This window comes from Cnephaeus nilssonii (genome assembly GCF_951640355.1).
Source record: "Cnephaeus nilssonii genome assembly, chromosome: 3".
Lineage (NCBI taxonomy): Eukaryota > Metazoa > Chordata > Mammalia > Chiroptera > Vespertilionidae > Cnephaeus > Cnephaeus nilssonii.
Window position 1 is genome coordinate 105162056 of NC_137074.1, and position 26805 is coordinate 105188860.

Sequence of the window (26805 nt, forward strand, 5' to 3'; positions counted from 1 at the left end):
ATGTAGAGCAGAAGGAAAATGAATAGGATGAGACATTAGAATGACTTAATTGTATTAAAATATTAATTTTATAGGACCATGTATATACTTGGAATATAAATTTGTGTCTGACTGAACATCTATACTAATAAAAGGGTTATATGCTAATTAGACTGGGTTGATCAGCCATCTTCTGGATGTCTGACTTCCTCTGGACAAAGCCATGGTTGTGGGGGCCGAGGCAGAGGCAGTTAGGGGTGACCAGGCCAAGCAGGGGAGGGCAGTGGGGATGACCAGGCCGGCAGGGGAGGGCACTTGGGGGCATTAGCCAGGCCGGTGAGTGGTTAGGAGCCAGTAGTCTTGGATTGTGAGAGGGATGTCTGACTGCTGGTTTAGGCCCGATCCTAAACCGGCAGTCAGACATCCCCCGAGGGGTCCTGTATTGGAGAGGGTGCGGGCTGGTCTGAGGGACAAACACCGCCATTCCCCCCCCCCCCCCCCCCCCATGCAAGAATTTCATTCCCCAGGCCTCTAATTATTAGATAATTAGACATTAATGTCAAGTGTTGACTGCTGTGTCAGTTTCATATAGATCTCTTTTGCAATTCCCATACAATCTTAAGTGGATCTTAGTAAGATTTTACTTAATTGTATCATTTTATTTTTACTATCCTACATAATAAAAAGGTAATACGATAATTGCATCACTCCGCTACGCCCACGATTGGGCCTGCTGGAGGCGTGGGGGGCGGGACTCAGGGTGGCCGATTGGCTGGCAGTAGGAGCGGGGGGCGGGGACTTGCCGATGCTGCCGGAGGACCCATGGGGCCGGTGGCGGAACTCGGGGTGGCCAATTGCGTGGCTGCCGGCACCAGTTTTCCGCCAGCACCAGTTTTCCTCTGGCCACCCCCCATCGGAGCGCCTCCCGAGTCCTGCCCTCAGCCTTCGGGAGGCGCTCCGATCCACGGGTGGCCAGAGGAAAACTGGTGCTGGCGGGAGGCACTCCAATCGATCGGCGGGTGGCCAGACGAAAACTGGTGCTGGCAGCCAGGTGAAGGAAAGTCTATTGCACGAAACTTCGTGCAATGGGCTTCTAGTTATATTAATAGTGTTTTTCTGAATTACCTTTTAACAGCTCTTTGTCATTTAATTTTAACTTTTTAAAGATGTATTTTAATTTTTGAAAGTATAACAGATATCCTACTTTTAACTTTTGATAAAAGAAAAGATAATCTAAAATGTCTCTAAAATAAAAAATATCTAAAATATTAAAAAAATAGTAAAAACACAAGGGTTTTTAACTGCTGAATTCAAATATGGTATCTGCCCCTTTAAGCTTAGTTGAATGAATGTACTTTCCTTTAGATATTTTTCCACCAGTCTGTTCAGGTTTGTTAGTATATACATATTATTTGTTGTTGTTTTTTTTAAATTTGGCCTTTTATGATTTTGTAAAAGTGTAAATAAAAAGGGAGCAAACATGCTACTTTAAAATCAAATCTGTCTTAGTAATTTAATTTTTCAAAAATTAAAATATAATAATGCACAGATGCTTTAAACTAAATAGTGGTTTATATGCACTGTCTAATGAAGGGTGTTCAAGTAAATCATTGTGTCAAACCAGTCTCATAATGTGGTTTTATTCAGACTGGTGCCTGGATCTAACCAGATGTTTCTGTTCTTAGAACTTTCTTCGCTTACTGACTGACTCCAAATAACACATATAATTAATATGCAAATAAAATTATCTATATAGTTGTTACTTGGAGATGAGATTTTAAATAGTTCTTGTCTGCACTAATCACTTTACATATTTATATTTCTGAGTAAGGTAACTACCTAATTATGTGGCTTTCCTACAACACTTGCTAATTTGGACTAATTATGTGGCTTTCCTACAACACTTGCTAATTTGGACTAGAAATCATGTCCTAATTAGATAAAACTAAATTTTATAGGTAGTTTAACACTCTGGTTCTTGATGTGGATAGCAAGGATGTATCTTGGCATAAGACAAATTGAAAAACACACTATTTATGAGGATCTGAATTTAGATAATTAGACCTCTGTTTGAAGTCAGAATTGCATCAGGCTAGAAAGCCTATAGAAGAACAAAGGAGAGAGGACTAATGTGAGCTATTTGATAAAATGGGAAGATGTCAGCCACCTGCCCAGGTGTCTTCTGTCACAATGATTCATTCCACTACCCACACTCGTGGCAAGCAACTAGCTTTTTGTCTACATTACCAAAATATTAAGAAAAACACACTACTTCATTTTTACCCTGCTGTTCAAACGAAATTATACAAAATTGGCCAGTTAAATAGCTTGGCTGGATACTTTGTAAGAATGAGCTGATCATAGGAATCTGAATCAGGTCTATATCAACGAAGCAAAGTGAGGAGTGTAGTAACTGAGGCACACATTTGAGAAGCCTGGCCGTGAAGTGAATCAAGAGACACAGTCACCTACAGTTATATAGGGTGGAAGGGCCATGTCTTTTAGATGAAAGTATCCAGATGTCATCTGAACCTTAGCATAAGAAGAGACTTCATAATGCATTACTGATTCCTGATATCTTGGAGGTATACTTATAATGTGTCTATTCTAATTTAATGGTGCAATTTGTAAAAACATAGAAAAGCACATATTGATATATTAATTAAAATAATTAAATCAACTTTGGCATCAATTAACTTTGAATATGTTCTCCCCATTTATTAACTTCAACTGTTTCACATCCCTCTGGAAACAACAGCAAAAACAAAGACAGAGATTAATAACAGCCTGCTACTTTTGAAGCCATCAAGCCAAGAACAAGAATGTTCTTCAACTTGTTTTACATGTCTTTCCTTAATTTCAATAGGGTTTATATTTATTGAGGATATTGTAGCAATATCACAATGCAACCAAGTTGTCATGACAGCAGGAAATCCTGATCTGCAGTGCATGATGGGATCTTTGTCTCATCTGGAAGAGGCTTCTTGAGTGACAGCACTAAGTTAGCTAGCAGCAACATAAAATGGCGGGTCCCAGAGAAAGGACTAATGCTGAGCAGTGTTTTGAGTGGTGAGGGGACTCCAGGGCTGATAAGGACTGAGGGAGTTAAGATTGGGGCCTTTAGTACTTCAAATCACTAAATGTTTGAAAGTATAAAAACACATTTTGCTTCCTATATTTTGTTGATTTGTAATATTCATCGCTGGGTTCGCTTTTTGTTCATTGCCCCAGGGCCCAGGCAGTGCATGACCCATGACTGGGACCACAATGACTCATTTTGGCATCTTTGGCCATTCAAAAATTCCCTCCTCTTGGATTTGTCTTATTCTATTGCATTGCTTTTGCTTTGCCTGAGAAAGAATTTCTTTCATAAAAATTATTTATTTACTATGTATTTTAATTCTCTCATCTCTGATTTAAAGATGAACGCCACAATTTGGGTCTCTTTTTATGTATCAGGAGAATTCAAATACAAAAATGTGGTGCTGGCGGTTACCAGTAGAATCTAAGCTCTGGGTGATTTCCTGTTGGGGTGATGAGTGTGGCCAAACCACCCACGCCTGCTCACATGCACTCTGTCCTCACTAGGGGTTGGTTTTTAGAGATGGCAGAGGTAGATAATTGTCATTCTTGCAGATCAGAGCAAACATAAGATGCAAGTTGATTGGCCAAGTTTGATTTCATCACCTCTATAGTCAGGCCTCAATAGTCTGTTTGGAAGTAACTATAAGTTTTATGTAGTAGATACAGCTTTCATTTTTTTCCCCCAATTAAAAAATAGAACTTCCCTTTCAATTTCAAGACTCCCCAAGCTTTGAATATCTAACACATTTGAATATTGAATAATAGGACTTACTCATACTGCATTTTATTTTGATCCAAGACAAACTGGATGGACTGGGATTCCTTTTCACTAACTCGGAAATCCACCCTCATGTTAACAGCCACATAGGTGGCATCTGGATACCAGAAGTCATGCTGTGGAGAGGAGTTCAATGTTAGTTACAATTGTTTGTTTGCTCACCCAACACATTTATTAATAAATGACTATGTGTCATACACCATGAAGGAATGTGGGTTCAATGTGACTAAGGTATGGATCCTACTCTTAATAAACTTATGAGATTTTTGCAAATATATTTAAGATATGCTGAATATTATAAAGTGGGAAAGAAACCATTTGTACCAGTCACTCTTGCAGGACATGTTATCTATAAATGCAAAAAGAATGAACAACTTTTGGTTAATTTGTTTGTTTCCACCATCTTGGGCTTGATTTGGATTGTTTTATAATTGATTTAGCCCTAGCATCTGTCTCTAATTAGGAATATAGATGAATATGGTTCCCTATTCCCCTTTCCAACTCAAGCCTTAAAACCAATGTCTCTGTAAATTCTGGAATTCTTGGAAGGTTTGTGTCCAACAGAAGGCATAATGTTCAGTCTGTCATTTTTCTAGCAGTATGTCCTTGGGCAAATCACCACGACTCTTTGAGTTTCAGTCTGCTTCCCTGAAAATGAGGCTAACAAGGATCCATCGGGGGATGTTGTGCAGATTGTGAAATGGCTGTGAGAACTGGGACATGAAGGCATTTATCAACTGTTGACTCTTCTGGCTGAGAATTTCAGAAATTTGGTGACTGGATGGATAGCATTCAGATTAAGATAACTTTGAGAAGATTCTAGTTCCTGCTGTTCTTTAAAATCATACTCAAATACAAAAATATGAGAAATGTGAAGGAAATGCCCAATTTGCACCCATCACACCAGGCTTGTGGGCACATGTAAGTCTACCTGGCTGTTTCTGAGTTGAATGCCACTGTAACTCTCAGTTAATAATGATGAGGCTGCTATGAACTAACTAATATTTATTGGTTTGTTTTGATAAAAAAGCTACAGATGAATTGGACATAGGAGAGAAGTAGTAGTTTAAAGGTGAGTTAGGCAGGGCCATCTGACCATACAGCAGTTTCTCTGTCCTAACAGGGTAATGTGGAACAGGCATTCAGGGCTAGTGAACTTTCCTGAGCATTTATTAAGCACCGGGCACAAGCTGGATGTCACAATTGTGGAGGCTAACAAAGGATTTAAGATAAGCAAGAAGTTCACTGTGAGAGACATACGCATTTCCAACGTGCTGAGCAATGCCAGGGAAAAGCACCGAAGCTCCCGGAGCACAGGAGGCACGCAGGCTGGACATGAGAGTGGGTGGACTGAGGAGACTTCCTGCAGGAGACCGCCTGAGCTGGGTCTTGAAGAATAAGCCAAGGACAGAAGGAAGCATTCCTTCTGCACAAAGGTGTGCAGGGCCAAAGTTGGTGAGTCTTTGGTGTTCGTGGAGTTTTTAGAGAAAGGTGGTGGAGGAGCAGGCCATTTGGTAGATTCTGAAGGACTCTGGTGCTTATTATGGCCAGGCCCACTCCTGAGTGCTCCCCAAATATGAGTATACTTAATCTTTGGTGAAGAAGGAAATTGAGATACAGAGAGGTTAAGTAACTTGTCTAAGGCCACATAGCTGGGATTGGAACCTTTGAAGACCATACTCTTTCCATAATTGGCTGCCTCTGTGAAAAAGCTTCAGTTGGAGGAATGCAATCATCAAGTTTTAGAGAGAGCAGTCAGGTTGCCATGTGAACTGGTTGTGTGGGAGAAAGGACTAAGACTAAATATTAGTTAAGAAGCTATTGAAATTGTTATAATAAGAGGTAGAGCCAACATGAACTTGGCAGTGTCAGGGGAATGGAGAGAAAAATGTGGATTTGAAAAACATTTGGGAATTAGAGTAGGTGGAACTTTTGATTGATTTGAAGTGGAGACAAGGTGTATGGAACTAGAATAAATCCCAGATTTGGTTCTGGGTTTATATCGGCTGTGTAATCTTGATTATTTAATTTGCTGCCTTTGAACTTCAATTCTTCTGTTTTAAATGGGTTAGATTATGATACAGACACAGAAAATCTGTTGGAGAATTTGAAATGATGTATACAAGGTGGCTGGTACATGTGCCTTTGTATAGGAGCAGCTGAATGGATGATAGAATGGTTATGTTATTCTGTTATATTGTAAAAGACTGGTCTGACTTTAAGAGTTTCCTTTTAGACATAGGAGAGGGAAGGGTCACATCTTGATTTATTACTATTATCAGTTAATAATACTGTAACAGAAATGATGCCATGGGTGAAGACTGGGGTGGGAGTGAGCACAATAGAGTGGGCAAAGCACTAGCAGGGAGGAGTTTTGTCCAGAAAAAAGCTTTTTGGAGGAAAAGCGGAAGTGGTAGTCTAGGGGAAAACAAAAACAAAAATAAAACCTAGAAAGTACTGGCAATTGTCTGAATTATCCAAGTAGTGCCTGCCACTTCCCCTTACCTTTGTCTTTGGACATTAAACATAAAAAAGAAGCAACTTTTAGAGAACAGAAAGAAAAGATAAACTATCTCTCTAAATGCTTTACCTTGTTGGTTTTGGCCAAGTCCTGTAGGATGTTTGCTTGTTTTTCATCCTGGGGTTTTACGCGGAACACCTTCTCCCTTCACGAAAGCAAAAGATGAAATATGTGAACTGCAAAGACCATTCCTTAATCCTCTTCCCACACAGAGACCACAGCACAGGGTGATGAGAGTTACCTGTCAAAGCGGTCAGGAGCAATGGCCAGGGCGGTAGTGATCAAACCTAAGGCAGGATGAGGCACATGGTTCCTCTTTGCCTGCTCCCAGGCCCTCTGCCAGTTTTGTGTCTCAGCCCTTATCTGGAGGAGCAGCTGATTTCCTCTTAGGGTTCTGGTGGATGAACCCCCCTCCCCCGTGTTTTCTACTTGGGGAGTGAGAGGTAGGGTGGGGACATAACAGTAAATGCCATGTGACTCATATTCCTTTTACAATAGGGAATGCACATTTTGCAGACAGAATGGGAGGCAAATTCCTTTTTTAGCAAATAACTTGCCCAAGAGCATCAATCAGAAAGGATATATGCACCCCTATGTTCATAGCAGCATGATTCACCATAGCTAAGATTTGAAAACAGCCCAAATGCCCATCAGCAGATGAGTGGAGTAGAAAACTATGGTACATCTACACAATGGAATACTACACTGCTATAAAAAAAGAAGGAATTCTTACCATTTGCAGCAAAATGTATGGACCTGGAGAGCATTATGTTAAATGAAATAAGCCAGGCAATGAAAGAAAAATACCACATGATATCACTCATTTATGGAAAATAAAGAACATTATAACCTGATAAACAAAAAGATAAATACAGAGGCAGTAAAGCACCGAACAGACTGTCAAATTACAGCAGGAAGGCTGGGGAGTGTTGGGGAGGGGGGGAAAGAGGTCAACCAAAGGACTTGTATGCATACATATAAGCACAAAAATGGACGCAAGACACTGGGGGTTGGAGGTGGGATGAGGGCATGCGACAGAGGGTAGAGGAGGCTGGGGGAAGGTCAATGGGGAACAAAAAAAAGGAGATAGATGTACTACTACATGTAATACTTCAAACAAAAAAAAATATATTAAAAAAATAATAATAACTTGCCCAAGGTAACAGAGCTTGTATGTTCAAAGAGCTGGGATTTGAAACAATTCTTTGCTCTAAAATACTGCTCTACCACATGTTTGAATTGAATGAGGGAAGGTATTATGTTAAATTTGCATTTGAAACCTGTGACAAATTTGTGAATCTGGCCCTTAATAAGAAAATATGTTTTTGAAGCTACATTGTAAATTTTTAAATTAAAAACATTTAAATTATAAAATATTTTGAATACACTAAAATATTATAAATAATCTGAAAAACATTGATGTGTCCACCATCTATATATTTTTTTAAATATATTTTTATTGATTTTTTACAGAGAGGAAGGGAGAGGGATAGAGAGTTAGAAACATCGATCAGCTGCCTCCTGCACACCTCCCACTGGGGATGTGCCCACAACCAAGGTACATGCCCTTGACTGGAATCGAAACCAGGACCCTTCAGTCCACAGGCTGACACTCCATCCACTGAGCCAAACTGATCAGGGCCACCATCTAGATTTTATGATGGCTACTAGAGGCCTGGTGCATGAAATTCAAGCACAGGGGTGGGGGCGTACCTTCAGCCCAACCTGCACCCTCTCCAATTCAGGTCCCCTTGGGGGATGTCTGACTGCCGGTTTAGGCCAGATTCCCCTGGATCAGGCCTAAACCGGCAGTTGGACATCCCTCTCACAATCCTGGACCATTGGCTCCTAATCATTCACCAGCCTGCCTGCCTGGTCGCCCCTAACTTCCCCCCCTGCTGGCCTGGTTGCCCCTAATGGCCCCCCATGCAGGCCTGGTCACTTCTTACTGGCCCCGCCCCGCTGGCCTGGTTGCCCCCAACTGCCCCCATGCTGGCTGGGTCACCCCCAACATCCCCCCTCCCCTCTGCCCGCCTGGTCACCCCATGCAGCCTGCTGCTCAGTCATTTGGTCATCCCTCCCTAATCCCCCTGCCAGCCTGGTCATAGGCAGCCATGTTGTGAGGGCGTGAGGGTCAATTTGCATATTACCTCTTTATTATATAGGACTAGAGGCCCAGTGCATGAAATTCGTGCATGGGGGTGTGTCCCTCAGCCCAGCCTGCACCCTCTCCAATCTGGGACCCCTTGAGGTGGGATTGGGCCTAAACAGGCAGTCGGACATCCCTCACACAATCCAGGACTGCTGGCTCCCAACCGCTTGCCTGCCTGCCCGTCTGATTGCCCCTAACTGCTTCTGCCTGCCAGTCTGATCACCCCCTAACCACTCCCATGCCATCCTGATCGACGCCTAACTGCTCCCCTGCTGGCCCGATTGCCCCTAACTGCCCTTCCCTGCCAGCCTGGTTGCCCCTAACTGCCCTCCCCTGCTGGCCTGGTCACCCCTAACTGCCTTCCCTTGCCAGCCTGGTCACCCCAACTGACCTCCCCTGCAGGCCTGGTTGCCCCTAGCTGTCCTCCCCTGCAGGCCTGGTCACCCCCAACTGTCTTCCCTGCAGGCCTGATCACCCTTAACTGCCCTCCCCTCCTGGCCTGGTTGCCCCTATCTGCCCTCCCCTGCTGGCCTGGTTGCCCCTATCTGCCCTCCCCTGCAGGCCTGGTTGCCCCCAACTTCCCTCCCCCGCTGGCCCGGTCACCCCTAACTGATCTCGCCTGCAGGCCTGGTCGCCCCCAAGTGCCCTCCCCTGCTGGCCCAGTAACTCCTAACTGCCCTCCTTTGCCAGCCTGGTCACCCCGAACTTCCCTCCTCTGCCGGCCTGGTTGGCCCCAACTGCCTTCCCCTGCAGGCCTGGTCACCCCTAACTACCCTCCCCTGCAGGCCTGGTCACCCCCAACTGTCCTCCCCTGCAGGCCTGGTCACCCTTAACTGCCCTCCCTTACCAGCCGGGTTGCCCCTAACTGCTCTCATCGGTAGGCCTGGTTCCCCCTCAACTGCCCTCCCCTGCTGGCCTGACACCCACAACTGCCCTCCCTTGCAGGCCGGGGTCACCCCCACCTGTCCTCCCTTGCAGGCCTGGTCTCTCCCAACTGCCCTCCTCTGCAGGCCTGGTCACCCCCAACTGTCCACAACTGCCCTCCTCTGCCGATCATCTTGTGGCAGCCATCTTGTGTCCACATAGGGGCAGCCATCTTTGACCACATGGGGGTGGCCATCTTGTGTGTTGGAGTGATGGTCAATTTGCATATTACTCTTTTATTAGATAGGATACTTTTGCCATATTTGCTCTGTACCTCTCTTTGTAAGGAAGTGAAATGACATTACAGAAAGAGCTACAGCATCCACCTCCTTTCCTTCCTTTCTTCTCCCTCTATCCTCAGAGGCAGCTTGAGGACTCCTGGAGGGCAACATAATATGGTTGCTCAAATTTTTGTACATTGGCTGCTGTCTTCAGGATCTGGATGCTGCAGGTGCCTAGTAAATGCTTTTTGAAAGTAAAATTAATGAATAGGCCATTTTAAACAGTCTCTTGGGGTAGGCATTTTCTTCCATCTTGAACACAACTCAGTTAATTATAGATTACTAGAGGCCCGGTGAACGAAATTAGTGCACGGAGGGGGGTTGTCCCTCAGCCCAGCCTGTACCCTCTCCAATATGGGACCCCTCAAGGGATGTCCGACTGCCCGTTTAAACGGGCAGTCGGACATCCCTCTCACAATCCAGGACTGCTGGCTCCCAACTGCTTGCCTGCCTGCCTTCCTGATTGCCCCTAACCGCTTCTGCCTGCCAGCCTGATCACCCCCTAACCACTCTGCTGCCAGCCTGGTTGCCCCCAACTTCCCTCCTCTGCCGGCCTGGTCACCCCTAACTGCCCTCTCCTGCAGGGTTGATCACCTCCAACTGCCCTCCCTTGCAGGCCTGGTCCTTCTCAACTGCCCTCCCTTGCAGGCTGGGTACCTCTCAACTGCCCTCTCCTGCTGGTCATCTTGTGGTGGCCATCTTGTGTCCACATGGGGGCAGGATCTTTGACCACATGGGGGCAGCTACATTGTGTGTTGCAGTGATGATCAATCTGTATATTACTCTTTTATTACATAGGATAGAGGCCTGGTACAGAGGTGGGGGCCAGCTGGTTTGCCCTGAAGGGTGTCCCAGATCAGGTCGGGGTTCCCTTGGGGCATGGGGTGGCCTGAGCGAGGGGCCTGTGGTGGTTTGCAGGCCGGCCATGCCCCCTGGCAACCCAAGAGGAGGCCCTGGTATCTGGAATTTATTTTCCTTCTAAAATGGAAACTTTGTAGCCTGGAGCGGAGCCAATCCTGGGGCTCCCTCCGAGGCTGGCAGCCATTTCTGTTGGGGTTATAATTGAAACTTTGTTGCCTTAAGCGGGTGAGCCTGGCCAGGGTGTGCAGAAAGCTTTGCTTCCCCTGTTGCCGGCGACAACCCTGGCCTGCTCTCTCAAGCTCTGTTATGCTGCCATTTGTTTGAATTTGTTTACCTTCTATAATTGAAACTTTGTAGCTTGAGTGAAGGCTTAGGCCTGGCAAGGGCAGGTGGAAAGCTTGGCTTCCTCTGTTACCTAGAAAACCTTGCTCTCTGTGGCTGTAGCCATCTTGGTTTGGGTTAATTTGCATGCTCGCTCTGATTGGATGGTGGGCGTGGCTTGTGGCCATGGCTTGTGGGTGTTTTGGAGGTATGGTCAATTTGCATATTTGTCTATTATTAGGTAGGATTTGGGAGATGGCAATACCTTTACCCAGAATCATAGATAATCTAACACAGTGAGTGAAATTATTAGAATTTCCTTTTAAAAACTACCTCTTCAGCCCTGGCTGGCATGGATCAGTGGTTAGAGCATTGGCCCATGCACCAAAGAGTCTTGGGTTCAATTCTTCGTCAAGGGTACACGTACCTGGGTTGCTGGTTTGATCCCAGGCCCCAGTCAGGGTGCATGAGGGAGGAACCAATAGATGTATCTCTCTCACCTTGATTTCTCTCTCTCTCTCTCTCTCTCTATCCCTCTCTCTCTATTTTTCCCTCCCTCCCACTCTCTAAAAAATCAATGGAAAAATATCCTCGGGTGATTATCAACAAAACAAAACAAAAAACTACCTCTTCACATTGACAAATGTATAGATGGTCATATATGAAACTTCTCAGAGTCATGGTTGCATATTATTAATATTATTATTAGCAGCAATAGCTTAATTTCTCTCCATCTGATAGATGTGCGATATAATGTAAGACTTTTTTTTTTATTCCTTCAAAGGTCCCCTTGCCCCCCCTGCAGGTAAGAAGAGGAGGGTTTTACAAATGGTTTCATGTTTTTGACATTGGACAAGCTCATCAGCACTAGAACTCCCAAAGCAAATACTTGTTTCATTGTTTCTAAGAGAATGTTTGGCAGGGTACAGAGAAAAATAAAGAGCTTGGCAGATATAACCTCAGAGTAGCTCCCAAACTGTGGCTACTTTACCTTGAGCAAGCTTCCTAGTCATTCTTATCTATAAAATGGGGATGCAAATGGGACTTTTAAAAGTAGCTATGGTTGATCTCTTACTTGCCCCCCCCCCCCCCCCCCGCAACTCCCCCACTCTCCCCTGCCTTCCCTCTGAGGTTTGAAGGTCTGTTCAATGTTTCTATGTCTCTGGATCTATTTTTGTTCATCAATTTACATTGTTCAATATCGTCCACAAATAAGTGAGATCATGTGGTATTTATCCTTCTGTGACTGGCTTATTTCACTTAGCATAATGTTCTCCAGGTCCATCCATGCTGTTGCAAATGGTAAGAGTTCTTTCTTTTTTAAAGCAGCATAGTATTCCATTATGTAGTAAAAGTACCATAGTTTTTTAATCCACTCATCTGCTGATGGGCACTTAGGCTGTTTCCACATAACCAATGGACACAGACAATAGTGGGGTGAGGGCTTTTGCTGGGGGGTGGGAGTGGCCCAGGAGAGGTCAATGAGTGAAAAAGGAGACATATACACTGAGTGGCCAGATTATGATGATCTCTGAATGCATAATAATATGGCCACTCAGTGTACATCCTATATAATAAAAGGCTAATATACAAATTGTTCCCTCAACCAGGAGTTCGACCAGCAGGCAGGCCGGCCAACTGCCCATGTCCCCTTCCCCTGTCCAGGCTGGCCGGACCCCACCCATGCAGGAATTCTGCGTTCAGAGATTATAATAATCTGGCCACTCAGTGTATAATACTTTCAATAATAAAGAATTTAAATTAAAAAATAAAAGTGGCTGTGAGGCCTAAATGAGAGGGCATATGTAAGGGATGTGGAGGATGGTAGGTACCAAAAGACATGCCGTGACCTCTCGGTAGTGATGAAATTGTCAGATTCTGTAAACAGACTTACAACTGGCCTCAGGTGCTGCAGCACTGATGAGCACCAGCATGTATCACATGCTAGACTAAAGTACCTGCTGCAACCTTTGGGGGTGAAATATCTCTCTATGTTTGTTTCAATAGGGACTACTTCAAGATTTTTTTTTTTTATGTAGTAGCTTCGCTTTTTGGAGTTTCATTTTCTATTCTAAAAGTAATAAATGCCCATTGAAAATAACTTAACAAATTATTAAAAAGTTGGAAGAAGAAAATAGAAATCACCATTAATTCTGACATTCTGACTTTTTTTTGGAAGCCTTTTTCTGTGTGACTAGTTTTAAAACTGTGTGGAAAAGGCTTCTATCTATATATTTTTAGGTCAAGTGGGAATGACACTTCTATTTTCTTTTGGGATCTAAATAAATGTTTGAAGGATCCTGATATTTCTCAGGATAAGACTCTGATTATAAATAAATCTTTGACTTGTTCATATCTTGCATATTGACAAATCACATGGATATGTGATGCTTTTAAGACCTGCCACTTCTCCCCAATCTATTTTGCCTCTGAGGAATTGTACAATAGATGGATCTTAAAAATATACTGGAGCTTTTTCTCAGAATGGGTATGATTTCTTGGCAAGCATAATTCAGTACAACTTTATGTTACTGCAGCAAGATTTATAAAAGTTCTTGGCAAAAGTATGGGGTAGGATAGCTGTTGGATATCATATTATTTCAGGATTGGCTACATAAGACAATATGTTTCATAGGTTAAATTAATTTCTTTGAAAAGAGTTGTAAAATTGAATGCTTCACATAGCAATAATTTCCCATCTTTCTGGATCTTTATACTCCTAGGATTTTTCAGTAGTATATGTCTAACCACAGTTTTAAAACCACATTCTTTTTTTAAACTATGCTTTTCTGCATATTTTAGACATTATTGCTATAAGAAAAATCTCTTAAAAAATGAAAGTCAAAATTGTTTTGTCATTAGTAGAATCTTTCCAGTAATTATGTCTTCAAATAGAATCCAACAAACTTCTGAACACCTTTATATATTTCATAAGGATATGGTGAAAGAAAGATTTGTTACCTTTAATTGTGAATGTTGGATTCTTTTTTTTTTTTTTGATTCTTAACATTGAAACAAAACTGCCCTGCAAAATGCTGGAGAGAAATGTGCCTTCCTTCCTTCCTTGCAGCAAAGGTAACATCTCTGGACAGAGACCTGAGTATACGATTCATGCAGAGTGGGACCTGGCTAGGGGAGAATGACTATCTTCTTAAATGAAATGATCTGAGAGGATCATCAAGACCCCATCTGGTACCCAACTAACTGAAATTCTCTCTGACCAGTTCCTATAGGTTAGCTGGCAAAAGCAGATGAATACATGGAATGTGATACCAGGAATGTAGAACTTCAATAATCCAGACTGGAAAACCAGTCTTTCTATTTTGTAGTCAAACTATTAGAGAAAGAAAGATTCAGAGGCCATTCTTGTGCTGTTGGTTAATTGCTGTTTTGGAGGAGATGAGAGTGTGGAACTGAAGGAGAGCCTCACAGCTGGGCTCTCAAGCTGGAGTAAGTTAAAGAAGGGAGGAGGAGAGGTGCCCCACAGACAGGGGCTCCTGGGTGGGCAAGCCTGGGCTGGGGCCCTCGGCAGTCTCAGGTCAGCTGTGCAGGCAGGCATGCGGCACCATTGCATTGGGAAGGATTACAGCAGACTCCTCTTTCTGTTTTTGTTTTCTTTTTTCTTTTTTTTTCAGTTTAGCTCAGGCAAGTGACGCTCTAAGCCAGTTAGCTGTTAACGTTGGCAAGAGATATAGCAAAAATGTTTCCAGTGCAGAAAAATGTTGGATACATGGGATTTTAAATGAGAATATTTGTGTATTTGCTTTCCCAATTCTTATTCTTTTAAAAAATTTCTTGTAATTTTAGAAAAACCCATCTATATTCATACTTTCTATTTTAAAACACTCAATTAGAGACTTTGGAGGGTTCTTTATAATTTACTAGTACCCACATGATTTCTGAACTTTGGGCTATAGCATCCCATAGAGGCAAGGTAAGGGAGCAATTTGGGGAACTATCTGCGATTCAATGACATACCTCCAGCAAGAACACTCCACTCAGGTAACTGCGGTTGAGCTAGCTTTCCAATTCACAACATGGATATGACTTAAATATAGAATGGGGAAAGATAATTTAGCTAATTACATCTGTTTTTAAATTACCATCAGTATTGTTTACTAATTTATGGGAATTTCTTATTTTTCCCTTAAGGATATCTCTCTCTCTCTCTCTTTCTTTAATCCTTATCAGAGATATGTTTTTTTAATTAATATTATTAAATTAACTAGAGGCCTGGCACATGAAATTTGTGCACAGGAGGCAGGAGGGTGGAGGGGGAGAGTCCCTCAGCCCGGCCTGCACCCTCTCTCAATATCCGGGATCCCTCTTGCAATCCAGGACTGCTGGCTCCTAACTGCTGTCCTGCCTGCCTGCCTGATTGCCCCTAACCACTCTGCCTGCCCGCCTGATCGCCCCTAACCACCTCTCTCTTGGCCCCACCTCCGTGGCTTTGTCCGGAATGATGTCCAGAAGGTCATTTGGCTGTCTGGTCTAATTAGCATATTAAGCTTTTATTATTATGAATTCTTAGAGAGAGAGGAAGGGAGAGAAAGAGAGAGAGAAACATCAATGTGAGGGAAACATTGATTAGTTGCCTCCTGTATGCTCCTTGACCTGTGACTGAAACCTGCAACTTTTTGGTGCATGGGATGATATTCCAACTAACTCAACCACCCAGGGAAAGGATGTCTTTTTTTTATTTTCTTCTTTTTTTTAAAGAAATGTGTTTTTGTTGATTTCAGAGCAGAAGGGAGAGGGAGAGAGAGATAGAAACATCAATGATGAGAGAGAATCATTGATTGGCTGCTTCCTGCATGCCCCCTATTGGGGATTGAGCCCACAGCCTGGGCATATGCCCTGACCGGAATCCAACCATGATATCCAGGTACATAGGCTGATGTTCAACCACTGAGCCATCATGGCTAAGATCGTTTTATCTTATTTAAATAATGTATTACTAAATTATTTTGATGATTGCTTGAGAAATTGTAGCAACTTCACTGCTACCATCTAGTGGACAATGAATGCAATTAACCTTTCTTCGGCTTGACAACTTCTAAACAAACTGTTGTGACTTCAAAAGATGCTTTTTTGTTTTGTTTTCTGTCATATACTATAATTTTTTAAAAATTAAATTTTCTATTGAGGAAACACTGGTTAATAACATTATGTAAGTTTCAGGTGCACAACATTGTCAATATCTGTTTATTCTGTTGTGTGCTCTTGGTGGTGAGCACAAACTAGAATTCTTTTTTTTGGAAAGTGCACTGTCATAGATATTTCAACATATTACTAGTATGCTGGATGTGGAATTCTACTTTCCTTGAATCCACATAGAAAACAATGAACTAATATTTCATTCTATGGTTTTAGAATAAGAGATGTTCCCAAACTATTAAGAAATACACATTATTTTAAAATTTGCACTTTGCACAATATACTTTACCATTAGCATGTCCAGTTCTAATTCTGGAAAACTTCAATTTCTAGACTGATTTTTTGTGCAGCCAGGGTTCCCGGTACCTCTTGTTTTACTTCTAGTCTGCATTCCACACCTTAGCCTGGTGGGTGTTTTAAAAACTGATCGTGTCATTTACAACTTAATGCCTTTCATTGCTTTCCATTGTTCCTAGACCAATGTTCCAAATCCTTAAGATGGCCTGCCTAATAGAGTCCCTACTCCTTCCTCAGCCCACACACAGGCCTTTCTTTGCTCAGCTCTCTAAAGTTTCACCATCTCTGGCTTCTTCTCTCAGGTTCTGAAGAGTCACAGGGCCTGGTAGGGGTGCTCTTTTCATCAGCTAATTGTGACTTAATTCTTCAGGTCTCCGTGCTTCCTGAGAGAGCCTTCTCCCCACATCAGGTCGGCAGACCTTTTAATGTTGTTGTTATATATTTTTTTAATGCAGTTTGTCCAGCACTTACTTGCTTCATGTAAATTAATGGATTATTAAATAACAAGTTAAATAACTATTTGTTTCATGTCTGTCTTTCCACATGGTCTATACAACCACTGAGGGCAGAAATGTTATCTTTCTTTTTCATTACTCTGTTCCCAATTGCTTAGCAAAGGGCTTGGCAAATAGCACACAGCTCATAAAATAACTTGAATGAGTTGCATGAGATGAAAGCAAAACCAAGATGGGGTCTTTTCACCTATACTATGGTTTATGACCCAAAATTTCCCCTTACATCTATTCTTCCTCGAAAGCCCCCTTCATAACCTGCGCATCTCTGTGCTCTGCCCGTTTTGGCCAGAGGGCTTTAACTCCCGTGTGCAGTGGACCGACTTCATTACTGTGCACAGCTTACTTAGTCATTTGTTCACTTCATTTTTTCCCCAAAGAAGTAGGCAATCTGTCAAGTTTTCTGATGATAGTGATTCACTTTTATTATTACTTTTTCCAACTAATGTAATAGACTCAGAAGCTTAAAAGAAGAATTGGGATCTGGAAATATCCAGGCAAACAGAAATGATAATTCAAGGTAGAAAAGAAACAGTGAGCATTTTGAACTAAGGTTTTCAGATGCTCGACTAGTACGGATGCTCCAGGACGTAGTTGGCGATGTGCTTGATCGCCAGCATCGTCTCCTCGCAGGTTGGCCGAATCTTGGATTCAGGAAGGGCAAAGCCGTATCTGCCTTTATCCCGCAATTCAAACGTGAAGGAATATTTGATTCCTTGGTCATAAGCCCAGTCGTCAGAGCCTCCAGCAGCAGGATCTGAAATGTGCAAACAGCAGAAAACAAATCTTTACATCTAGGAAGGAAATTTTAAAAAATGCCAGCTTCCTTTTATAGTTACAAATGTTTCACTGTGCAAAATAATATAGGTAGGCTGCTTGCCTAGTAAACTGGATCATAAAGATATAAAGGCTATTTTTAAAAATTAGACCATTGTTGCCGCTAAGCCTCCTTTGTGGGAATGATGGTGTTTACTACCCTAGGAAGTATGTAATTGTAATGTATAAACTACTCAGTGTGCTTGTATGCTGTGGTAAAGTATGCTATATAGCATGTGATTTGTTTAATATATATATAATTTCTTGGAAAAAAATATGTTTCTGCCAGGAAAGTAAGAAAAGCTGCATGGTGACTGGTGAGAGGAGAGGACTCTCAGCCCTGGGGCCACTGCGCTGAAGGATAGAACTGGAGCAGCTGGAGGGCAGGGCTGTGCCTTCATTTTTGTTTCCTCAGGGCCTGGCCTCTGTCCTGCATGGATTAGGCAGTCATCCAGTCATTCATTCAATAACAGCTGTGGTGTCACTGCCACATGGATTATGAATTCATTTATTGATTCACTTGTTCTTTCGTTTGTTCGTTCATTCATTCATTCATTCACTCACTCACTCATCTATTTAATTCAGTCAACGACGTACAGCCCCCACTGAGCAGCAGGCCATGGGCTCAACTCTGGGGATGTCAGGACAAAGGAAAGCCGTGGCCTCTGCCCTCCCAGACCTTGTAGTAGAATCACAAACCTCACTGTACTAGGTTGAATAAAATATACAAGAAATTCTCAGTATATGAATAGGTGGGTTATTTCTGCTAGAACCCCTTAAGGTAATAGTACATGCCGTCTGACTCAGAGCAGTTTTAAAAAGGACAATACAGAGAACTGTATTCTACATAAAGCTTTTTTTTTCATTTTTAAAGCCTTAGGATTGGAGCCTCTCACACTGCATGGGGCTGGGGGGTGGGGTGCAGGGGGGGCTTGATGGTAGGACCTGGTCTTTTCCCTTTTATTTCCAGTCCTTTTATAACTGGGGCAAAAGAAATCATGCAAAGGCAGGGAACAATATTGCTAGATTTTGAAAACAGAGCCTGCAGAATGTGCCTTTCTAGTGACTCCAAGGCTCTGGGGTCCAGCCCCCACCTCATTCTCCTGCTGCATGCATGTCTCATGTCACTTGTTTGCGCACCCGACTGACTGGCTTGAGCCTGAAGTAGCCTCCCTCCTACGCTTTCCTCCAGCAACTGTCCTTGCAGATGAAGCTTCTGTACCATCGCCTGGGCAATCACCCCTGACGCGAGGCTGGGCTGGTGACTCCTTGGGGTGCTCTCCTTGTGCTCCCTCTGGCCAGCACTTAGCTCACCCCTGTCCACAGTTCCTCCCTCCCTCCCCGCTGTGGGTACTTTGAAGACTGCGCTGGCCCCTTCCTCCCCTTTCTCCTTCCCTCTTTCCTCCTCTCCACCCTTCCTTTCTTCCCCAGCACCCAGTAAGGTCTGGCACATGGTAGGTGCTCAATAGGTGTTTATAGAGAGTGACTGTTTACGTGTGTTAAAAGCAATATACTTTTCTCTCTTTTTCTGAACAGAAACTGATGACATAAAAAATTTCATAAAAAATTCACCCCGAGGCAAAACCACATGCTTTAAATGATCAGAAAGAAAAGGCTCTGGGAGCCATTATCGCCTTCTTAGGCACGGGCTCTCCCTGCACAGTTCCGAAGCCGAAGCTGAGACTCACAGATGGTGGTGGCTCCTGGGCCATAAGTGTACTTGGTGCCGTGCAGCGTGGCCAGCTCCTTCACAGTGGCTTTAGCCAGGGCATTCTGCAAAAGAACCAGCAGCAAGAGAGTAAGAAACCAGAACACACACTGACAAACCAAAAACAAACAAACGCCCACATGTTGTTTTGAGGACAGTCATAGTTCCATTAACATTTTATACTCCTTTAGCACCCATTCCAGTTTTCCAGCTAACTTGGTCATGGGACCCCAATGACTGCCTTGACAGGATGCCTTTTCCCAATGCCCCAAGCAGTCACTCAGAGCTTCCATCTGTCCTACAGAGTGGTCATACTCTGTCAACACCATTTGCTGGCCTTTAAGTCCTCAGTGACTTTTTCTGTCTTTAACTCAGCGTCCCCAGGGTCTAGTCCAGGGTTTGTCACTTAGAGGTTGTTTAGTTAACTATTTGTTGGAACTCTGAGGATGGTCAGTACTCTTCTTACCCAATTATTTGGAATTAGGTCCTTTATTTATTTTAAATTACTGTTACAATAAAGCATGAGTTCTAGGAATAAGCTCTGTTTTAGTCACAGGAAAATCTTTTGCTTAATTTTCTTTTTTATTTACATAGAACTTAGTTGGCTTTTTTCTTTTTTCTGGAATTCTTATTTAGGCTTGTTAAAAAAATTTTTTTTAAACCTTACTTCAGGCTAGACAAATGAGGCTTATAGAAATCTGTAACTGTCCCAGATATCATATTTATTGACATTATAAAATGTCATTGTGAAGTAAAAATTAGGTCTTGTCTAAGGATTAGTTTGACAAACTTATCTTATCTCTGGAGCTTGAAAGAGAAAGGAGGCCGTGAGGTTTTATGGTTATTAGACAAACAAACAAAGTCAAATGCACACAAAATAACTCCAAACCAAAACCACCTGGAAACAGCAGGTTATAAAGCCAAGATAAAGTGATGACGGGACTGTGGGAGGTGGGGCAGGAGCAGCAGAAACTACACGTGTGAATGACTGAGGGTCAGTGCTGCGCTCAGTGCCAGCACAGAGCTGTTTAAGCATTGGCAGTTCCAAGGATGTGGGCAGTTCTGGCTTGGAAGAGTTTGAGATTGAGAAATTAGAGAATATTTATTCTATTTCAAAATGCAGAATATTTGAATTCTAGAATAAAAAATTAGGAAATGTTAACTTACATGTATTCTTTTTTTCTTAGAAATAGCATCACCCTCTCAAAAGACCTATTGCCCTCCTGCCACTCCACTCAGTTCCCCAGGGAGAAGGGTTCTGTTCCCAGCTCCTCCCTGCACTATAGAGGCCCTAGCATCCTCTGATGCACTGCCTATTTAAAGGAATCATTTGGAAAGCAAGGCCTGCTTAGGCTGTCTGGGGAATACAGATTTGAAAATCTGACTGTTTACTATAAGAGAAAAAGCCACAATTCACTCTGGTTGTGAAACTGGCTATATTTCACACGTTGGCATCATTATCATGACTTGTACAAATGCTTGGAAAACTGAGGTTGGTGATGAAATCAGAATAATTCTATTTACAAAGTAGCAACTTCCCTTAGTTCTTTTTCTATTAAAACCCGTTTAATAGAGTCTGATGTAAAACTGCTGAGGGCACGTCCTATAAGACTTCAAGGATTCCAGCTCCCAAAGAGTGAATGCTTCATCAACCAAGTGGTAAATTAGAAAATTTAAAAAGAAGTATAAAACTTAAATCATGATTTTCTGGTTTGGTTGATTGAATTGATGTAATCAGCTTTTTGGAATTAATATATTATTCTCAGACTTTTGGACACTAAGTTGAAAATTTCCTTTTTTCCTAAACTGCTAAACTGATATATGATTTCTCTTTCTGCATGGCCTCTTTACTGATGTGATCTGTCTAGTTCCTGTTCAATCTTATTCTCACCCACACTGGAGTCAGGTCTTCTTGCCACGAGTTAGTGTAGGGCCTATTGCCCAATAGAATCGAAATAGTCTATAAACATTGCATCACACTCCGGATAGATTTCAAACCATCTTTTAGAGATGTGAAACATGGGGAGGTACTCATTCTTTTGGTAGGTAAACAGTATGTTTTTTTACTGTTCTACAATTTCTCTAACTTGCCATTACCCAAGGACATCTCTAGTTATCTTTTTTGTAAGGCAGAATCTCTGATTCTAAAAACCTTTTATTTATTCCCTAGTTACCTTTTTCAGGTTTTTTATCTGTTCTATTTTTCTTTCCATAAGCCTTGAATTACTACTTTTATTTAGTAGGAATATGACTCTAAAATTTCTGGTGATCTAAGGTACAACAACATGACTATAGTTAGAGATACTGTATTGAACACTTGAAGGTTGCTATGAGAGGAAAGCTTTAATGTTCTCTTCATGACAATAACTGCAACATCATCATTCTGTGAGGTAAAGGATGTGTTGGCCAATGTGGCAAATGTTTCACAATATGTACATGTATTAAATCATCATATTGTACACCTTACACTTACACAATGTTATATGTCAGTTATGTCTCAATAAAGCTGGGGAAAAAACCCAGATATGATTCTTCAGGGTTAGTTCCAAATGTGAAAAGTTATGAAGACTAGAGAAGATTTAAGACAAGAAGATCATTGTCATCATCTACTGAACTCCTGTGTGTCAGTTGACCTTCAAGTCTCTCAATATATTTATTGGTATAACAATATTTGAGTTATCCAACAAAACCTAAGGGGCCTGCTCATGATATGTCACTTCTTTTGATTTAATTAAGTTATCAATCCTACATAATAAAATGGTAATATGTAAATTACCATCACTCCGCTACGCCCACGATTGGGCCAGCAGGAGGCGCAGGGGGCGGGACTCAGGGTGGCCGGGGTAGCTGATTGGGCCAGAAGGACGCTGAGCTCGCGGCGCCTCTGGCGCCGCGAGCTCAGCGTCTGTACCATGGCTGCCGGAGGCTTTCGGAAGGCCTGGGGCGCCGGACAGGTCCCCCGCGATCAAAGGCCAAAGCGGGGGACCTGGCCGCCTGTCTGCTCCGGCGCAAGGCCTTTCGAAAGCCTCCGCAGCGCCGGAGGCTTTCGGAAGGCCTGGGGCGCCTGCGGACAGCCAGCCGGACAGGTCCCCCGCGATCAAAGGCCAAAGCGGGGGACCTGGCCGCCTGTCTGCTCCGGCGCAAGGCCTTTCGAAAGCCTCCGCAGCGCCGGAAGCTTTCGGAAGGCCTTGGGCGCCTGCGGACAGCCGGACAGGTCCCCCGCGATCAAAGGCCAAAGCGGGGGACCTGGCCGCCTGTCTGCTCCGGCGCAAGGCCTTTCGAAAGCCTCCGCAGCACCGGAGGCTTTCGGAAGGCCTGGGGCACCGGCGGACAGCCCGCTGGTGCACCAGGTGCATGATTAAATCATGCACTGGGCCTCTAGTTTATCCATAACTACCGTTAGAGTCACACAAAAGTTCAATTTGCCTTTTCTGAAACAGTTGCTGTGCCTTTGATACTGAAGCACTATCTCAGCTTGATGTTATCTTAAAATTGCAGTCATTTTGCTCTGTCGCTCTGCACACCGCAGGAACATTTAGTTTGGGCCTTAGCGTTGGCTCACCTAGTCTGCGTTTGCTCTCTCATCTGGACATCTACCTCCTCATCACACCTGTCAGTGGCTCTCACTCTTCTTCTTTCTTGGTGTAAGAGTTTGGGCTAGTCCCTCCCTTTTCTCTCAGGTTGCATCACTGGCTGTGCCTCCCCCTGTCCCTTACTAGCTAGGGTTCCCTGAACTCATTCCTGCCTCTCCTTACCTCCTTGACCTTGGGTATCCTTCTCCCTTTGTTGGACTCTCTTTTCCTTCCTTGTCCACATGATTCACATGCTATTGTTCTTCAAGTTTCAATTTTAGTGTCACCTTCTTTGCAAAGCTGCCAAAACTCTCTTAGGGAGCACTGAGCGCCCCTCTCTTGTGAGGGCTCATTCTCTATTAGAGTTCCTATCACTCTGTGGATGAAAGGGGCCACATGCTGACCTGACGAGCTCAGGGGAGGCCTGCATGACAGTCTTGCAAACTCAAAGACCCAAAGTAACCACAAAGGATGGTCTGAAATTAAACTTTATCTAAAAGCAGTTATGGTGGGGAAATGATGAACAACATAGACTGATGAACAAGAACAGAACCAGAAACAAGGAGGCATCGATCGGATTATCGGGCCTCAGAGGGAGGATAGGGGAGGGTGGGGGGAGGGGGGAGAGATCAACCAAAGGTCTTGTGTGCATGCATATGAGCCTAACCAATGCTTAAGTTCAACAGAGGGTTGGGGCATCCATGGGGAGGGGTGTGGGATGGGAATGGGGGGATGAGGACAAATATGTGACACCTTAATCAATAAAGAAATTAAAAAAAATAAAAAATAAAAAATAAAAGCAGTTATGGTGGATAGTCACATCCTAGGCCCGTATCTTCACTGACAAAGTCAACCTTTACCTTAACCGAGCCTATCTCTCCTTTTGCATCTATGATAACATATCCTTTAAATGTCTGGGTAACCTGTAACTTCCTTTTTCTGGACCCCTTGGGGCACAACCTAATGTGCCTGGGCACCAGAACAGATACCACAAATTCCTTCATTGTTATTGTTATCATGTTAACTGTTGACTGTTAACTGTCCTGCACCCACCTAAGTATGTGTCTATCATTTTGCTTTTCATCCAATCGCAGAGGTTTCTCTGCTTTGCTTTCTCCCACCTTTCTAGTCTATCACCAATGGACTTTATGTAACCCACCTACGTCCCCTCCTTTGATTGCAATGTATAAAAATAGATGAAAAAACTGCCATTCTCTGGAGCATTATCCCAATCCGTTGAGATACTGCTTCCAGGCAATTGTCAACAGTTTGGCTCAAATAAACTCACAAAAATTCTTTACAGGTTTGAATGTTTTTACGTTAGCAACTCTGCTGTAATAACTTCTGTAGAGGGCCGCCTGGGAAGACACATGGGCAATTTCCTTAATTATCGTCAGCTGAACTCAGGGCGTAGGCCGAGTCACGCCCTGGGAACATGCTTCCCCAATGAGGCTGGACATGTTAATCAGTTCTGACTTCATAGTAGCCCAGGTGTCAGCAGGGGCGGGACTAGATATGTAAATCTAGGCCTTTAAAATAAATGTGCTGTGTGGCTCTGGTCATGGTGCAGCCTCTCCATCAGAGAGGAAAGATGGCATCCCACCCAGCTCCCAGCTTTCAAATCTGCTTCTTGGTCTCTTTCTTTCTTTAATTTCTTAATCCCCAGCTCCTCCACTCAGCAACTGGACTGTTTCCTTTTCCGTGATGGATATGGACGCAGAAAAGAGAGAAATACTACAACTTCTTTTTGGCATTTAATCTCCTTGTGAGGAGGGATTCTTGGCTATTCATTTTGTATCTTCAGTAGGTTGCATAGCACCTACCACATGGTTGGTTGATTGAGTCTAATTCTGAGACTTCGGGGCATTATAGATGGGCCTGATTTGGAAGGGGCTACAGAGTGCTGAGCTCTGCAAAGGCTGAACTGTGACTTGCCTGAATGGAGATTGGGATGCTTGTGGGGAGGGTGGCAGGCAGTACCAGGTACTGATGGCATTGACCTCTGCTATGGACTTTACTTATTTCTATTAATTTTTAAAAATGAAATCTATGGACCCTTTCTCTTAGCCCCTCAATACCAAGAGACAAAAAAGTTGGAACTGACATTAGTCAACCAAAATATCATCTTTTAAATTCCAGTGATCTTAACAAAAATCTTTGGAATCAGTGTGGGTCTTTTCTTTTGAAGAGTTCAAATACTTTCACAAATGTTAGTCATTTATCTTCCCAACATTATCTGTCCACATTTCATCGACATGGAATTTTCTAGCAGAATAGAATGCCATGGGGGGCAGTGTGCTTGGTGGGGATGTTTCAACTAAGCTAGTGACTAACCCCTGCCAGGAGTAGGAGAGAGGGGCTGCGGGGGAGGGGGCTTTCCTGCATTTGCTAAAATGTTAGAGTGGTAACTCCTTTCCCTGTCTGGCTCTGTATAAAGGGATGAAGAAAGTTAACTAAAGACCCACAGAAGGAATAGCTCATCAGAGTGTGATCCACATCTTGAAAAACTCCAATTAATGACACTTTCTATACAACCTGTTATTTGAGGGACATGTTACATCTTTGCTCGATAGGTTCAAAATGAGAACTAACATTTACATAAACCTTAGACTTTACAAAGAACTCTTGATAAGAGCTAGATATTTTTATCCCCATTTTTCAGATAAAAGAACTGAAACTCAGAGAGGATAAAAGAACTTGCCCGAGGGCATGCGTTCCTGGTAAATGGCTGATCTGAGATAGGTTCTTCTTGCTTCAAATCTGTGCTCTTTTTCACTTCTCCTTGTGGCCTTGGAATACTTTAAAAGAAGTGTTGCTGGAGCTGGTTTTACCAATTGTAAAGAACAGAAGAAAGCTAAATATAAACCAGCCTCAGAGAGAACTTTGCTTTCAGTCAAGGCCAAACATGGCCAGCCTTTATTAATCCTTAGATGAGTTTCCTACCACATCTTATGCATGTTCTCTTTGTCACCTGTTTTCTTAGAAAGAGGCCTTGGTCATACAGCAAAAGACAGTGACAGTCTATAGTGTCACATCTAACTCAAAGCCCAAGAGACAAAAGACCAATTAGTATAATGGTTCCCCAGGCTCTGAGCTCCAGGGTGAGAGGAATAGAGTGAGGGATTTTCTTCCCACTGACCTGTGTCTCCAGGTGACATGTGATCAGGGAGCTCCTGACTTAGGACTGTGCTTGTGGTCCTCATTGCAGCCTCCCTGCACACAGTCAGTGTCATGAAGGGAGGCTACCTTCTAATCTTCCTCTGGTCCTTTATTCTAGTATAGAAAACAGAGGCCCCAAACTGACAAGGGCTTTAAACCAATTCAAAGGACATTTCCTTCAGAACCTTGTTTCTCACTTGAGTTTAACCATCCCTCTGGGGGAAGACATGTGATCATGGAAGCATCAAAATGATCTTTAACTGCAGTTTCCTTCCTTCTGTCTTGAGATAATGGGGAACTCACACCAAGGGACCAATGAGAAATTTAACTTTTGTAATTTTGGTGCAAAAGGAGAAGCCAGCGCTGAGGAGAAGGCCTTTGGGACTTTAAAAAACAAATGTGTTTCTGGGAAAAACAAAGAGGGTAAACAAGCACAAGCTCTTGTTGCAAAGCCCTGAGATTTGAGAAAGGCAAGGAGTTAGGGACAGCTTGGCTAGGAGAGAGGACCTGTCTATCTCAGCAGAGCCCATGGGGAGTATGAGAATGTTTTCACTGATGTAAACCAAATTTTTTCTTTGGCTGATCTACAGACATATTTTTAAGCTCTTTAAAATTCAAGGAAAATGTGAAGCATGAGTCAGCTGAAGTTTCAAAGTCCAGAATTTTTTTTTTGTGTGTGTGTG

At 43.0% G+C, this 26805-nt stretch overlaps 2 protein-coding genes across 2 annotated transcripts in view; both read right to left on the reverse strand.

The window, feature by feature from the left end:
- CPA3 (carboxypeptidase A3) overlaps positions 1 to 6670 on the reverse strand; it is a gene marked incomplete at both ends in the record, with an annotated part of 29054 nt that extends 22384 nt beyond the window's left edge. The window contains 4 exon segments of the mRNA XM_079767226.1: positions 3836 to 3957; positions 6432 to 6507; positions 6604 to 6652; positions 6655 to 6670. Of these exon segments, the coding sequence (XP_079623352.1) occupies positions 3836 to 3957; positions 6432 to 6507; positions 6604 to 6652; positions 6655 to 6670 (263 nt within the window).
- Positions 6671 to 17436: 10766 nt separating this feature from the next.
- The window catches only part of CPB1 (carboxypeptidase B1), a gene marked incomplete at both ends in the record, with an annotated part of 38675 nt that continues 29306 nt past the window's right edge, over positions 17437 to 26805 (reverse strand). Inside the window, 2 exons of the mRNA XM_079767365.1 lie at positions 17437 to 17624; positions 19372 to 19456. Coding sequence (XP_079623491.1) covers positions 17437 to 17624; positions 19372 to 19456 — 273 coding nt within the window. The remainder of the gene's footprint in view (positions 17625 to 19371; positions 19457 to 26805) is intronic.